We start from the raw sequence: 17,403 nt of genomic DNA, 5'->3' as shown, positions 1-17,403 counted from the left end.
AACTACCTAATATTGTTTAAAAATCCGAGAGATAAATATCAGGTTATGCTTTTAGGTAGGCAAATGTTTCCGGGTAATACTAAATATTTTATAGAAGCATTTAATGATGCCACATCCACAACATACGGGTATCTTTTAATAGACTATAAAGCTAAGACCCCGGACTATTTAAGACTCAGAACAAATTTACTATCAGAGCGTCCGGTTGTTTACATTCCAAAACAAAAATCAGCAAAGAGGTGAAAGGATGTCATCACGCATGCGGAGGAATCTGTCTCTGTTGGAGATGATATACAGGGCTCCTCCTACTCTACGCAGAGTTATTATTAGTAATTCAAACTTTGCATGGTAACATTCCACTGACCAATCAGCAGTACAGACAGCTGAAAAAGAAAAAATCAATAATCAGACTGATTGCAGACAAAAAAATAAAAACTTTGAAAAAGAGAAAGACAATCAACCAATCTGGAGGGTTTTTACTACCGCTATTAGGGGCTGCAATCCCTTTCATAACCAGTCTGATAGCAAACAGGTGAAAATGGAACATGTGCAAAAGATGTTTTTGGTACCCCAACACCAGTTGGACTTAATAAAGCAACAGCAGCAGCAGCAGCAGCAGCAAACAGGCAGCATCAGACAACAGTCTCAGAACGAGTTGGACAAGGAGATGTTACAAGTGTTACAAGATTCTGACATAGATGTGTATGAGAAGGCTAAAAAATACAGCGATATTCTCCAAAGATACCTTACCCTTGTGAGACAAGGTGCCCGTGAAAAGAATGTATTGTCTTTATCATTACCTGAACAATTTAACAGGGATGTGCAACCCCAGTCGGCGGACACATCGCCTGTTCATGGTGATGCAGGGGTGAGGGATCTTGTTGCGGAGAATGTTTTAACACACATACCTAAAAGGAGTAGGAGGAATGCAGAACTTATTCTATCAGCGGTGAGCCGTTCGCCACACTTGATCTCTTACAACGACAAAGGCGAAATTGTTGTTGATAAACACACCATCCCTGGTTCACACATTTATGATCTAATTAAAGGCGTCACAACCACACACACACCCTCTGAGGGTTTGAGACCTATCGGCTGGACAGAGTTTTTAAAAGCTGTCTCAGATTTAAACGTACCGTTATCAGCCATATCTAACACAGGCATACGTAAGACCGTCGCCATGTATAAAACCGATCACACACTGTCTGAAGACCCTGGTTTTTTAAAACACACACCAAAAAAGATCACCCCTGGTGGACCGCTGCGACATAGTACACTAAAAAAAATAAAGAATAAAAAAAACAAATTAAAGGGGGGTCCTGTAGAGTGGTTGGATTTTTGAATTCAGGTTTTTTCTTATTGCACCTGAAATTGTTTTTCTGCTAAAAATATTTGCTGTTTGATGTTTTTCTACTGTAATGTTTTTTTTTCACTTATTGCTGCTAAATTGTTTTGTTTTGTTTTATTTTATTACTGTTAAATATATTATGTCTTTATTACTGTTAAATATATGTTTTTCTTTTTTATTACTGTTTAATGTTTGATTTCTTTTATTTATGTTTAAACAATGTATGTTGTGAATCTATATATATATATATATATATATATATACGAGATTTGATAATAAATACCATTGACTCGATTATCATGCTCTCATGTTGTTTTTATTATTCTCATTAGTACATGTCAGTATCCGCATTGCACACACACGTAATCACTGCATACAGCAACAGGTTGTATGTTGTTGACAAATCGACACACCATAGCATCATTACAAATTAAATCAGACCCATACATGTTAAGCAGACGCTCATAAGATACACCATTTTGCACATGATATAAAAAAAATACACAATGTTGACCGCATGTGATGGAGAAGTCGTTCTGCACTTGTTTTCCTGAATATAAAACAGTGGAACAGTTTTTTAGAAGAAACATCTTTATTGCTGGGGGAAAACTGTCTAACGAGTGACCAAAACTATCAAAAAAATAACCGCGTCTGTCTCTCGAAATATAAACAGCAAGCCAATGTTCCCCGGGCATCGTAGAAGGGTGGGTGTTTACAATACCCATAGCAGGGAGTCTTTGAAGCCGTTCAGTGGTTAGCTGATCATAGGCTAACACGCCTAGGAAATGTGTGTTTTTATTGATAATGCTGCCGATCACGGCTGATAGTTCTATAGTGTTCATGACCGTTTTTGTCTCAATAGTAGTCCAAGAGCACCTGTCTCATGTTGGATATTTCAATGACTGAATCAAATACCGAATAACACAAGAGGTTCACTGTACAGGGTAGTGGATTTCTGAAACGGGTTTCCAATCTCACGTTCCCAGTTTTAATTAACGACACATTCCCTGAATGTCCTTCGTCAGCTTCCAGATTGAAACAGAATAAAGTGTAGCCGTTACCAAAGTCAGCACGTGTAATAGCTAAGGATCTGTCCTTTAAATGTCTTCCTGTGGTTTGTATCAGCTGGTAAAATTCTCTGGTATAGTGTTTTCTCTGGAAATTTGGCTGGAATGGTTTAGCAGGATAAGCCTGACTATCAGCATATAAAGACATAAATTCTATATCACAGTTTTCAAAATGAAATGGATTACGCTGGTAGGAGCCAGTGTATGCTTCATTGTCTATAAATGCAATGATCACAAATTTAGGTATCCTACCCATAAATAAATTGTCATTTGTTGATATTCTAGCCCCTGCAGGTATGGAGAAGGTCTTTAAAGACACTCTGTCTACCGTGTATTTTGCGTTTGCATGGTGCAATGCCTTGCTGTGTGCAAGTCTGACGGTCGGTGATACACTAACTTTCTTGACAAAGAGACTGGCTGAGACAATTTTAACTCTGTATGCATTGGCATCCGCTGTCATGAGAGCAAATTCGTCTTTAGAGCGCACAAATTTCAGTGACAGGTCGATTCCATTAAGTAACAGTTTTTCTTGAAAAAACAGGTCTGCATGTACTGGTGCAATCAATTCAACAATACTGCTATTTGCTGTGTAGCCGCCTCTGGTCACCAGGCCCTGGTTCTCTCCTTCTATAGATGTGTCATTCATGTGTGATGATGTATCCTTACAGAATAACCCGGTGCTGAACTGTGTGTCTAAAGTGTCCTTATTATAATTGATAAGACATTCTATCACACCTCTGTATGGATATGTGTTGGATGATTGACTAATGAGTCGGTCTCCCAAATTAACATCAACTTGACTAAATATGCTGCATCCAGGATAATTAATAAATCCTACATTAGCGTCCCTAGCCAGGTTTGAGCCATCAGCGTTTGTGATTCTCACACGTGTGTAGATATATGAGTCATTTAGATCCAGGTAATCTTCACCGGACGATGAGATGTAAAACTCGATCGGCCCTCCATCAGTGATTGCAGATACAGGTGGGATTTCGATAAATGTACTTTTCTCAATGCTAGTCTGTGTGTAGGGAACAGTAAACAGGTCCAGCTCTGTTTTTACACATTCTCCAGAATGACTGTGTAACAGTGCCATTTAGAATATGTCAAACGCTGCAGTTTTAGAACGACTGGTTCTGGGTCTTTTCACTCTGCGTGGCGGTGTCCGTTTGTTAGCTCTCCTGTTAGGTTTTGTGGTTTTACGCTTTTTAGACAACAGCTGCCCTGGGGGTGGGGTCTTAGATGGTCTGGGCGTATACACATACAATCCGCTACCGTCCTGCTTAGTGGTTGAGGGTCTGGTTATGTTGGTTATGACATCAGACACTATGCCCGATGCGGCTGTTTTTAGGTGTGGTTTGACTATGCTAACTCCTTTTTTAAACAGTGGTACAGCAAATCTAAACAAGCTGCGGAACAACCCACCCAGCCCTGACCCATATTGCGTACTGGTCCCAACATACCCTCCGAGCTCTCCACCAGCCTGTGATAAGTAGTATTTTACATATTTTGAGTCATCAGTGCTGTAGACGGCCATCCTTTTTTTTCAAAAATGGTGGGTTATCGGTCGGAAGTGTAACTTGACAAACACCTTGCCGTATAAAAAGGGTATGTGTTGATTTCGATCGTCTTTCAAATCAATTTCTATGTCGTCGATCAGTGTCTTTGACACAGGTGTGTAGTGTGGGCTGTCAAATTGTAGAATAGGCAGGCGGCGGTCATCGTCCGTGATATTTATAGCTCTTAATAGCCTCGCGTGGGCGTCACCCACAAGCTGGTAATCAACGATATCTGCATAAATAAAGATGTTATATTTTCCCCCGTATATGTCTGCGGGGTGCGGGGCATATGTGTTTTTATAATGAAGTACAAACGGCTCTCCTGTTTCGAATCCTAGGATTTCCGCCAGTCTCCCTCTAAATGTGAGAATAGTGCCCCTAGGTCCCATAACACAGGCATGGTTAGTAACTGTGTTGTATTGCATTTTAAGGTCTCCAGTGGTTTGGTACTGCTGACATTTAAAATTAAATTCTTTTATTATCTGTTCCACAGATGCATAATGACCCACAGACAGTTCGATCATGGTTACGGCGATGGTTCCATCTTTGACTGGGTCATGAATTTCCACTTGCGAATCTGATTGTGGAAAAGACATCCATATGCGTGGGTACTGTATCTCTATAACAGCAACCTCATACGGCTGATCCAAAACAATAGGTTTTGCTAACTTTGTTCTAAAATTAGATATCTTATTACCCGGGTAAACATGCGCCGAAGCATTCGAGAAGAGGCTTACATAGAAGCCTGCATTGTTGTTGTTCTTTTTATTCATGCTTTCTCAGTCTATGCTCAGTGTTAAATGAATGTGTGTAGAGCTGCGTCATCTGAGTTAATTACGCCTCAACGATGTCTTTTTCTGGAATCCACGAATTAAAGCTGTCGGGCCATCCTAGCCATTTCACTAGCACATGCTTTTTCCGACCCACTTTTTTTCTAGCCAATATGTTTTCAATTTTAAATGTTTTGTTTTCATCAACAACCACACGTTGTATCTCAGGCTCATAAAATGACCCTTTCAATACCTCTCCTGCTAGATCCGCTAGTCTGTACACTGGGGGCTGTCTCCCTATACGTTCCTTGACTGTGAAAATCTCATCGGTGTAGGTCTGCTCGTATCCTTTTCGAAACTTTCCTCTCAGTTTTGATATTCGTACAGTGTCGCCAATATTAAATTTAAAGCGCAGTTCCCTCTGAGGCCTCGTTTTGTACAGCGCGTTAAAGACCAACTTCTCATTATCCTTATTCACCTCTGCCGGAGCCATTTGGATAGATCTGTGATAAGCATTGTTATATGCTTGTGTGAGATCTGGTATGACATCTACATATCTCCGGGAGTTGGCTGATGTTAAGTACTTCCACATTCTACCCTTGAAGCTACGATTGAATCTCTCGACAATACTGCATTTAACCTCGCTAGCTGTTGAGAAATGCTTGATATTATATCGCTTCATTAGCTGTTTAAAGGTTGTATTATAAAACTCTTTGCCTTCATCTGTTTGTAGTTTCACAGGGATCCTACCCTCACTAAGTATATCCTCAAAAGCAGCTGATACAACATTCGCTGTCTTGTTTGTTAGGCATCTAACCCATGCGTATTTTGAGAATACATCTATACATGTTAGCAGATATCTCACATTATCATTATCTGCCACATATTCACACATGTCAACCAGATCGGCTTGAAACTGTTTGTCGATCCCTGTCACCAATACTCTATTTCTGGGGAAATGGATCCTCACAGGTTTATGGAGTGTGTAAGTGTCGTCTTGTTCTAAATAATGTTTGACCTGAGATATTGGAGGTGTTACACCTGATGCCTCCCCTGCCGCTATACGTAGCTTATTTAAACTGGCCAACCCCGCAGGATGGGCTGGATCATGATATATTTTATGCAATGTGCTTTCCATGACTGTGCAAACCACAAATGACTAAGAAGTTAGTGTTAACACGTCTTTTTATTTAATTTTCACACAGACACAATCACAGACGATGGATACTTGAACACCACACATTAAACCAGGTGTCTCCCACCCCAGTAGTTTCCAATCATGCGGAGCATGGCAGGTTTAACACGTCGGGCGCAAGTACTTGCTTCTAGCAGGTCCACAATGTTGTCATTAATGGCGCATACTATATTTCGCTCTGATCTCAGTTCACACATGAGGTGTTCTGCAACTCTGCGGATTTGTGTTCCAGTCCCATCTGTGGTGTTTGAGCGTACAAACAGCCGGATGGCTGGGATGAATCGGTCAGTCTTGAGCCTTATCATCACATCGTCATAGTAGGTGTCGAAGAAATACTCAGACAATTCCTGCAAGCAGCTGTGTTGCACCTGACTGGGGTGGCCTGTTTGGCATCCGTAACATGTCTCTTGTAGAAACTCATTCAGCGCCAACATCAACAGGTGGAGAGTTGCGAGTTTGATGTCGATTACAGTTTCCTCCCACAGGTCTGATATGAGGGGGTCCTGCGAGCATGATGGTGAGGGTGGTGGAGTCTGGGGGGTCGGGATTAGCAGCCCTATTGATGGTGACTCTGACAGGTCCCACGACGGCGTGTCATTCTCTGTAAAATGAAAACCACAAGCTCTTAATTTGTCACATAGATACACACGCAACCCCACACACACCCCGCACATTAAACCTACCAGTTTATTGTTTAGTTGTCGGAAGGCCTTATGATTTTAGGTTTGCACAGGGTAGCAGGCAAACCAGTCTTCGGACAACTCGCCAGATCGTCAAAAACAAGGCGTTTTCTAATACTCTCGTACGCAGTGTTGAGTCTGTCCCTCTTGATCGCGTCGTCAATCTGGCTAAACAGACGCGACAAACCTCTCCAGTCGCACCACTGTATAAAAAACAAGTCCTTAAACCATCTTGTGCGCTCTTCAAGGTTTAGAGGGTAAGGATTTAACCTCCAGTTTTCAAGCCCTCTGGAAGCAATAAGACTATCCCTGTCATCACATACACTGAGAAAAATAAAGTCTTCAGGGCTGCGATTGAAACGATCAGCCTCAACCCTGTAAAGCTCAGGGCCTGATGCACTGTTCCACTGGGAAACATACAGCACCTCTGGGAAGCCCACATTGTCCAGGTCCGCACACACTACGGTCCGGAAGAGCTTCCAGTTTTTGGTAGAGATGCTTTGGGGTTCCCCCCAAAACAATCCCTCGCCACAATCTACACCAAGCACAACTGTCCCTTCGGTATATTTAAGGGTATACACATACCCTTCAGCGCCGCGATATTCTAACTTAAATACAGTCCCATCTACGGCGTTTTCACTGCGTTGCTTTTTACGTTGAGGACCCCGGCTGCATACTCCTGTAGACATACCTAGAACGCCTGTGGCATGGGCGATGTCCTGGCTGGGTGTCATGGTTGATACAGATGGTATTCTGTGCTCCTTAGGTCAATGAGTCGGTGGGGTCCTTAGCGCGATGTGTGTGTGCTCCTTAGGCCGTGGCGGTGATGGTCTTAGAATGTGAAAGGATCACTTTTATACCTATATAACCTAAGCCATCCCACTAGGAGGAGTCGTTACCGCCCAGAGGGTGTGTTTTCACACCTGAACGCGCATGCGCCGAGCACCCCTGAACGCGCATGCGCATACGCACGAATCCGACCAAACGGGGGGGGGGGGGGGGGGGGGGGGGGGGGGCAAAAAAAGTGCCATTGTATTACTACTGATGGTTGTTATGCATGATTTTATTTTTGGATAACTGATTGATATCAAATTATATCTCCTCATTTGTTCTCAGGCATTAACAGTCCAATCAGACAGACAGAAGCTTTTGGGAATGTTGGAAGATCTGAAAAAGGAGGAACTTGAAAAGTTCAAGTGGTTCCTGCAGGACCGTGATGTTTTGGTGGAGCTCCAACCCATCCCAAAGAGCCGACTGGAGAAGGCCAGCACCTGTGACCTGGTGGACCTGATGGTGCAGATCTACACAGAAAAGTCTGTGGAGGTGACCACGAAGGTTTTAAAGAAAATTAACAGGAATGATCTGGTGCAGATTTGTAGCTTCTGAATTTCTTTTCAGTGCACTACATGATTGTAGTATGGAAAGTAGCAGAGAGTCTGACTGACTGTCCAATTGACTCTGACATGAGGGAGAGTTTATAATGTAGGAGCAGATTTGAGGTTAAAATACAGGAAATAACATCTATTTGAAAATTACTGTGTGTGTGTGTGTGTGTGTGTGTGTGTGTGTGTGTGTGTGTGTGTGTTTATGTGTGTTCTCAGGTTGATGCAAACATGAGGATGAGATCAAGATTTTTGAAGCATTTTTTTATTTTAATATTTAATCTTGTCATTGTATTTTAACTTTTTCTTTTTAATTTTCTGTTATGTTTTTATTTTCTGCAGAATTATTTCAGGTTTAAACGTGTAGAAATGATCTGACAGTGATTTCATTTCCTTCTTTCATAGAAACACATTCTGTTTGTTTCTAGCAGCACAGTTTGTAAAAAGACTGCATTTGTTGTGCTTTTCTTTGCTTTCATTTATACACTTTTACGATAATGAGATCATCATGTTTACAGATATTCACTGTGAGACAAACACTCAGGTTTATGTTTTTTTTTTTAAACTTGTGTAATGTGTGATGTCATTGAGGGGGGATATCCTAATATTGGTGATCTCCAATTCTGGCCCTTATCACAGAAGCTCCACCCACTTGTCCCTCAAACCTTCTGTTTGTGGGGAACAGCCAATAAGAACAAAGTTGCCTTAAAGGGAGAGGAGTGAAAAAAGAAGCTTGTTTCAGAGAGGATGAGGAGCTACAACCAAACCAAGTATAAGACAAATGAGGATGATTTTGAACTGTGACTCAGACAAAGCTACTCGAGTACAGTCCAGAATTAAAAATATTAACCTGAAAATGAGCATTATATGTATAATTACATACAAAAATATCATGAACAGCTTTATGATTCTCATTTTGTTGAAGACGATAAATCCATATCACAGTATAAATGTGCCACATAAAGAAAAGTCTTCCAGAATAATTTTACATTAACACCATATGAACTCTGTTATCTTCTGTCTTTTGTTCTTGTGGTCGATGCTCAGTCTGGTTTGGAGTGAAGCCTGAATGAGAAAAGTTTCCAAGGTTAGAAGTTACTGAGGAACATCATGACCTGGATCTATTACTGCCATGTTTCTCACATTTTAAGAAGTTTTGACGACTGCTTTGAAGATAAACTGGAGAATTTTATACTTTTTAATCTTTAATGTCCTGCTTTAATCATTGTTTTGTGTTTTGTTTTTTTTAAATTCCCTTTTAAGCACGTCACTAAACATTTTATATTGGCTTTCTACTAAATATAGCCACATAAATACAATTGTTCTTTATCAATTAAATATTTTTTCGGATACATCAGGGAGCAACATTTGTGTCTATTAACTATTTACTGTCAAAAACTCGTTCATTTTTTAAAATTTTAAAATCTGTAAAGACACGTCTTTCATGTTTATACGCACGTTGAAACTTTTGCTGGAATGAAGCAGCCTAAAAACAATGAAACAATGTACAATGAAGATCACTCAGTAAGATGATTACTGTGCTTTTGTATTTTAAGAGATGAGATGTTCAGGTCAGTCTTTATTTTCCTACAGGATCATTTTGATTATCAGCATCAGTCAGTAAAACTGAAATATCACAAAATGAGAAAGATCAACACATAAATAACAGTAAGAATGAGGAATAGTTAAATGAATGAAATGATGGAAGCAGTCAATAAGAAACATTACAAACATCAGAAATGTCAGACCGGGATCGGACGGCTTTATTTACACAGAACTGGATGTTTCCTGACTCTGAGGACTTTATTCGTCTAAGGAAGAAACTCAAACTGTTCCTAAATGTGTCCTTATATTTTTACTTGTACATAGAAATTTTTATATGGTTTAATTGCTATTAAAGACTCCTTTTTACCCTTGTTTTCTGGTTCGTTCGTTCATTTAAACTCCAGCCTTTCTGGAGCGTTCAGCTCTACAAAGGCTGATCCAGCGTCGACTCCATCACCTCCATTTTAATCCAGCAGCACGAAGATTCTACATGCAGACCCTGGTCACCAGCCATAGCCTGGTGTATTCCCTCTCATTGGAACGCTGTACATTTCTCCCAGACCAGGGTTGATCATTGAAGCCCAGGTAACACGGAACTCCTGCCCCAAAGCCTGTGCAGCCCCCAGTGGGCTGGCTATTAGATCGCAGCTGGCGTTCTGCAATTGTTAGTGTGGCTGGGACAAAGCCGAGAAGCCTCCTCCTTGGGGCAGGGACTGGCTGACTTTCCCCCAGGGCCTCTAGCTGCCTGGTGGTCCTCAGCCAGAGCCACTGCCACCTCCAAATTTGCTGGCCGGTGACATCTGACCAAATCTGCTGTTCCTTCCAGGAGCCCCTCTGAAAATTGCTCCAGGACAATAATGTCCAGCAGCCACGCTTCCCCCTATATTGATTTGCGATGCAGCCACCTCTGTGCCCCATCCCAGGCTGCTAGGCAAAAGTGGAGGGCTGATCCTCTGCCTTCCATGCAGCCACCCCAGAACCAGCAACAGTTGGTTGCTCCTCAGGGGAGAGCCCCGGTTGATCTGATATGGCCTTGCAGAGATCCTCGAAATTGTCCCTCGATGCGAAGGGCAATCTGCTGAGAGGCTGGATGTGGCATTTTTTAATACTTTGGTAATATTTTGGTCCCTATAAGGGAAGTTGGAAGCAATTTTGGGATGCCTTTAAACTTTGGTCAACTTGATGCACAGACAAGTAGGGACCAGTGTTAACTTCTCAAAGCCAAACTCACCTTTTAGAAGAGGCTGATATTGATGGAAATGCACTGGCTACAGAGATGGAGACCCTTCCAGAATTCCCCAAAGCAATTATGACTCCATTGTATCCACATAACAGAGTTCCAAGCTCGAATAAATAAATAACTACTTGATATCTTCCATCAATTCAATTCAATTCAATTTTATTTATATAGCGCCAAATCACAACAAAAGTCGCCTCAAGGCGCTTCATAATGTACAGTAGATCGCACAATAATAGATACAGAGAAAAACCCAACAATCATATGAACCCCTATGACCAAGCACTTTGGCGACAGTGGGAAGGAAAAACTCCCTTTTAACAGGAAGAAACCTCCGGCAGAACCAGGCTGAGGGAGGGGCGGGGCCATCTGCTGTGATTGGTTGGGGTGAGAGAAGGAAGACAGGATAAAGACATGCTGTGGAAGAGAGACAGAGGTTAATAACAGATATGATTCAATGCAGAGAGGTCTATTAACACATAGTGAGTGAGAAAGGTGACTGGAAAGGAAAAACTCAATGCATCATGGGAATCCCCCAGCAGCCTACGTCTATTGCAGCATAACTAAGGGAGGATTCAGGGTCACCTGGTCCAGCCCTAACTATATGCTTTAGCAAAAAGGAAAGTTTGAAGCCTAATCTTGAAAGTAGAGATAGTGTCTGTCTCCCGAATCCAAACTGGAATCTGGTTCCACAGAAGAGGGGCCTGAAAACTGAAGGCTCTGCCTCCCATTCTACTTTTAAATACTCTAGGAACAACAAGTAGGCCTGCAGAGCGAGAGCGAAGTGCTCTAATAGGGTGATATGGTACTACAAGGTCATTAAGATAAGATGGGGCCTGATTATTTAAGACCTTGTATGTGAGGAGCAGGATTTTGAATTCTGGATTTAACAGGAAGCCAATGAAGGGAAGCCAAAACAGGAGAAATCTGCTCTCTCTTTCTAGTCCCTGTCAGGACTCTTGCTGCAGCATTTTGGATTAGCTGAAGGCTTTTCAGGGAGTTTTTAGGACTTCCTGATAATAATGAATTACAGTCGTCCAGCCTGGAAGTAATAAATGCATGAACTAGTTTTTCAGCGTCTCTCTGAGACAGGATATTTCTAACTTTAGAGATGTTGCACAAATGGAAGAAAGCAGTCTTACACACAGGAGACGCTGAGTGGTCATCATATTTCTTGTACTGATATAATAAAAGACTTTTCTTCTAGAAAAGCTTGAAAACAGGTTCAAAGAAGAGGAAGGAGAACTGAGGAAAAGTAGAGTTATGTTTAATTTCTAAACCATGTTTGATATCTTGTTTTGGGAAGCTCAGGTAGGTGTATTATCAGCTCATCATTCACACACATTTTACTGCAAACAGGCACAGTGCAATACTCAATACACTAGAATTTAAAATCTGATATTTTACTTGATGGCAGAGAATAGTCCTGAGGGTTGGTACATTTTAAAAATGCAAATTAAAAAATATGTACAGTTTGAATATAGATATAGTCACCTAACAGTATTTAACAAATTCAAATCAGCTGCACACATCAATGAATCAGTAATTAAGGCCAGTGACATCATGTTATGATTCTGAATCATCAGTATTTCATTTTAGCCACTTTAGGTGAAGTTATGTAGATTACTTTTGATTTATGTTACTATATTTATTTCTGAATAAATATTCTGATCTTCTACCTCACCGTTACACCATAATGTACATAATGCATTATTAATTCAATAAATATTTTGATCAAAACCAAGATCTTACTTCAAAGGTAAAATGATAAAACACCTTTACTTAATCACCAAAACAAATTCTTAGAACAAGAAAAAAATTTAAAGTTTGGATAATTAATGGATAAAAACATGGCTGATGACATTGCTGATTCTTTTTTTTTTTTTTTTTTTTTTTTTTTTAAAACGTATGTTTATTTGTTTTTTCAACAGTATCAACACCAACATAAAATGAACGTATGGCAGTCATTAAAATAATAATAACAACAACACTAATAATAATATTAATAATAATAATAATAATAATATTAATAGTAATAACGATAATTGAAGTGTTAATCCTAAAATATTCCAAATAAATGCATAGTTAAATAAATTAAGATAGCAAACCATATAAATAAAGAAATACAATTTAAAAAAAATAAAATAAATCATAATATAGGTTACACAGTATATTCCCAACAGCAAGTCAGACATTATTCATTATCTAGTTGTCTTATTCACTCACAGTTTTTTGTAACATGAGTTTCTAGGATGGAGAGTGGGGGTTGGTGCACTGAATTGTTTAAGTGTGCCAGAATAAAACTTTTAAGTTGTAGATACTTAAAAAAGTGTTTCTGCGGTAAATCAAACTTTGCCCTTAATTCACTGAATGACATTAGAGAATATTCCTCATATATGTCCTGTAGTTTCGCAATGCCCTTGTTCAGCCAAGCTTTAAAGCCCATGTCATTCTTAGCCGGGGCAAAGAGTTCATTACCCCAAATTGGGGAGAAACAGGACAACCCAGGAGAGTCATTCAACATTTTTTGTACTTCATGCCAAACAACAACAGTGTTTTTTACAAAGGGATTAGTAGTAATTTTCTTTAAAGTTTTAAAGGGTGCTGAGTATAAATAGCTATTTAACGACAGACCCTTTGAGGACATTCTTTCAGTTGCTAACCAGGGAAGGGAGATATCGTTTGAAAACCAAAACATAGTTGTCCTCAGCTGAGCAGCCCAATAGTACCATTTTAAATTTGGAAACTGCAGTCCTCCCCTATCATATGGTAAATACAAGAGGGAGAGTCTGAGTCTTGGCTTCCTATTGTTCCAGATGAAATTAGAAAGAAGCTTTCTGGTCTTGGAAAAAAAAGAAGGAGGAGGGGCCAGTGGAATTGACTGAAAGATATATAGGAATTTAGGTAATATAGTCATCTTTACTATGTTTATTCTTCCCAGTAAAGAAAGAGGCAATGATATTAATCAAGTGATCTCATCCGACAACCCTACCACCAAGGGCTCATAATTGGCTGAACTAAGATTGCTTATCGTTGGGGTTACTCTGATGCCTAAATATTTAAATCCCTCTGCGGCATTCACAAATGGGTGGGATACAACTGGTTTCAACCTCTCGTTCATATTTAAAAACATAATGGATGATTTTTCTTCGTTCACTTTGAACCCAGAGAAACTGCTAAATTGATCGAATAGCTTCAGGAGAGATGGTATTGATTCTGCAAGGTGTGATAGAAACACAATAGTATCGTCAGCGTACATTGCAATTTTGTGTAGCATCTCCCCGATTTTAATACCATGGATCGAGGGATGTGATCTAATTGCTATTGCTAAAGGTTCCATGGCTAGTACAAAAAGCAGAGGTGAAATCGGAGACCCTTGCCTGGTGCCTCGAGATAGCTCAAAAGGACTAGAGATGAGATTATTGGTAGAAACCATTGCAACCGAATCAGCAAGTAAAATTTCAATCCATCGGCGGAAGTGATCACCAAATCCAAAACGCTTAAGCACCTCAATTAGATAGGGCCATTCAACTCGATCGAACGCCTTCTCCGCGTCGAGTGATAGTATTGCAGTATCAGGTGACTCTTCACATTCGTGGATTATATTGAGAACTCTCCTCACGTTGTGGAACCCCTGGCGATTTTGAACGAAACCATTTTGATCTCCGTGTATAATGGCTGGAAGAGCCCTCTCCAGCCTCATAGCCAGAGCCTTAGCTATGATTTTGGAGTCAGAATTTAACAGCGATATGGGTCTGTAAGAACCGCTTTCGGCTGGCGCTTTGCTCGGTTTTAGAATGAGAGTGATCAGGGCACTACGAAATGTAGCAGGGAGGCGACCTGTTTCATAGGATTCCAAATAAACATCTAATAATGGGGGAATTAATTTTGCTTTAAATAGCTTGTAAATATCTATCGGAAGCCCGTCAGGACCCGAAGCCTTACCACCTCTCATGTTCGTAATGGCATCAGAAACGTCATTGAAATTTATTTCTCTCTCCAATTCATTTTTCATATCCTCAGAAATACAGGGAAAGATCAATCTATCCAAGAAAGTATTTTGGCTTACCAGGTCCAGTGGGCTGTTTATAGGGTTTTATAATACGAGACAAAGGTGTTATTAATTTCTGTGGGATCTGTAGATAATTCCCCTTGATCGTTCCTAATTATATTAATGGCTCTGTCAGATTCAAGTTTCTTTATCTGCCAAGCTAGTAGTCTACCTGGCTTTTCACCCTGATCATAAAACGTCTGTTTCAATCTTATTAAACCATCTTCAGCTTTAAGCATAGACAGCTCCTCGTATTTAGCTTTAAGGGTCAATAATTCCTGTTTTTTCTGTGTTGAATCATCTATGTTAACTTCTCTCTCTAATTCTCTAATTTTATTGTCTAATTCGTTCATTGTCTGTTTGAATTTGTTAAATTTAGAGCTGGTGAAACTTATCATTTGTCCTCTAATATATGCTTTAAAAGCTTTCCACCTAACGGCTGCAGTTGTTTGAATTGTATTAATTGAGAAGTAGAGATCAATGTGTTCTCCTACAAATTTCATAAAGTCAGAATCATGTATCCATTTAGGGTGCAAGCGCCACTTGTTTGAGCGGCTATTCACTTGTTCCACCTCATAAAATAGTGAGGTTGGGGCATGATCTGACAACACAATGCTGTCATATATACACTTAGTTATATTGAGTAGCAAAGATGAGGAAATTAAAAAATAATCTATTCGGGAGTGGGATTTAAATACTGCTGAATAGCATGAGAATTCCCTTTTATTGGGGTTTTGAATTCTCCATGGATCACAGAGGTTCAAATCTTTCAAATATTGTTGTATTTTTTTTCTTGTTTGAGAGTGTGAAGTGTCTATCCCTGATGAGTGGTCAAGCTTCGGGTCCAGAGTACAATTTAAGTCACCTGCCAATATTATCCTACCAGGAAGGGTAGCTATCAATAGAAATAAATTCTCAAAAAAGGAAGGGTTATCATCATTAGGGCCATAAACATTAACTAAATTGAAATTCTCTTTCAAGAGAGTTCCTTGAACCACCAAAAATCTGCCAGCTTTATCATAAATAGTGTTATTTAGTTGGAAAGGCACTGAATTATGAATTAACACCATAACCCCTCTCGCGTGCGAAGGGCAACAGGATGCTAGCACTTTGCCTGGCCATCTCCTACGTACTTTCACCAGATCCTCTCTGAGTAAATGGGTCTCTTGGATAAACGCTATTGATGACTCAAGTTGTTTAAGCCTGGTAATAACCTGTTTTAGTTTAACCACTTTTACCATTCCTCTCACATTCCAAAAAGTAAATTTAAAATTCTTATATGAAGTCATCTATTCTTATTAATACAACAGATTGTGCAACATAGTATCTTCATTTGGTTGTTGGTAAACCTTTCAGTATCTCTAACTGTTGTGCTGGGAGTAAACCAGTAAAAAGCAACACGTTGTGAAAAATACAAAAACACAAACAAATAACACAAAATCTGCCATAAATGAACCCCCTTAGCTGTCAACCTGAACCGGACAGCCCCTTGCCCTTCCCCGCCCTCCCCCTGACCTTGGGGTGCAGTTAAGTGCACACGCTGATCCAATGTAAACAAGGGAGCAGCTAGACCAAACCGAGCTGACATTATGGTCAAACAAAACCAAACCACCTGGACAATTGCGTCTCCTGACAAAAATGTATATCCTACATGAACAAGTATGTATACAATGATCATTACAAACTTTCTTGTAGCATAACTCTCATCCCGGAGAGCCGACTGTATGTCGAACAACCAGCACTCCAAGACACAAATGAAAGCCCAATCAACGAGTGGGCGTGGCTAGTTATCTATAAGGGATAAATAAAATGCCCAATACAACTGAGGAGAATGAAGGAACGGTAAACCAAATTAAACACAAAAAAGAAAAATACTCTCCCCCAAAAATTCAACAGTAAGGATGAGTGATATTGACCATTAAATCCAACAATTTCAAACTACAGTTGTTATGGGCAGATAGTGAAGGATTCGGCAGTTCCCATTAGATAATCTGTTAGTCCTCTGTATTCTGCAAACCTCGGATGAACTTTTCCGCATCTGCTGGGGTCTCAAAGACATGCGTATGTCCACCAGATGACACTCGTAGCTTCGCCGGGTAAATTAATCCGTAACGTACGTTCATCGCCCTGAACTGCTGTTTCACCCGGTCGAAGCCCCTCCTCCGTCGGTGGAGATCTGTAGAAAGATCCGGGAAGAACATGACCTCTTGACCCCCGCAAATAACTTTCCCTTTGGCCATAGCCGCCCGCATCACCCGAACCTTGTCTTGGAAGTTTAAAAACTTCACGATGAGGACTCTCGGTGAGGGTGGTCGGTTGGGTTGCGTCCGGCCGGGCAACCGGTGAGCTCTTTCGATGAGAGGTTGTCTCGGGAAAGTTGCTGGTCCCAGCGCTTCGAGGAGCCACTTCTCTAGGAAAGCCACCGCGTCATTTCCTTCTATTTTCTCCGGTACTTTAACTAGTCGTAGGTTGGAATGACGAGAGCGATTTTCGAGGTCCTCGAGTTTGTTTGTGAGGAGAGCCACTTGTTTAACTAGCGCATCTGTCTTGCCTTTCTCTGAGTTAACGG

The 17,403-nt window shown here is 40.4% G+C and overlaps 2 protein-coding genes across 3 annotated transcripts in view; one reads left to right on the top strand and one right to left on the bottom strand.

The window, feature by feature from the left end:
- The window catches only part of LOC148100712 (uncharacterized), a 42,294-nt gene extending 32,747 nt beyond the window's left edge, over positions 1 to 9,547 (top strand). The window contains exon 25 of the mRNA XM_087848530.1: positions 7,736 to 9,547. Within this exon, the coding sequence (XP_087704656.1) occupies positions 7,736 to 8,005 (270 nt within the window). The 3' untranslated portion in view covers positions 8,006 to 9,547. The remainder of the gene's footprint in view (positions 1 to 7,735) is intronic.
- LOC148100713 (uncharacterized) lies at positions 5,976 to 7,419 on the bottom strand. 2 transcript variants are annotated; one of them, XM_087847863.1, is made up of 2 exons: positions 7,311 to 7,419; positions 5,976 to 6,540 (listed from the first exon to the last, which is right to left on the bottom strand). In XM_087847863.1, exons 1-2 carry the CDS (start codon positions 7,351 to 7,353, stop codon positions 5,987 to 5,989), a joined length of 597 nt encoding a protein of 198 aa, XP_087703989.1. In that variant the 5' UTR covers positions 7,354 to 7,419; the 3' UTR covers positions 5,976 to 5,986. The 2 variants fall into 2 exon arrangements, with proteins under 2 accessions (XP_087703989.1, XP_087703988.1); XM_087847862.1 differs by having other exon boundaries at positions 6,487 to 6,540; positions 6,623 to 7,419.
- Positions 9,548 to 17,403: the final 7,856 nt, after the last annotated feature.

This window comes from Neolamprologus brichardi, chromosome 11 (genome assembly GCF_056152115.1).
Source record: "Neolamprologus brichardi isolate AB-2024 chromosome 11, ASM5615211v1, whole genome shotgun sequence".
In the NCBI taxonomy this organism is placed as follows: domain Eukaryota; kingdom Metazoa; phylum Chordata; class Actinopteri; order Cichliformes; family Cichlidae; genus Neolamprologus; species Neolamprologus brichardi.
The sequence above is the reverse complement of the archived record's forward strand: the minus strand, read 5'-3'. Positions and strand labels throughout refer to the sequence as shown.

What these genes read in the sequence shown, in the direction of transcription:
- LOC148100713 (XM_087847862.1), bottom strand. Translation starts at nt 7,353, where the DNA reads ATGACACCCAGCCAGGACATCGCCCATGCCACAGGCGTTCTAGGTATG.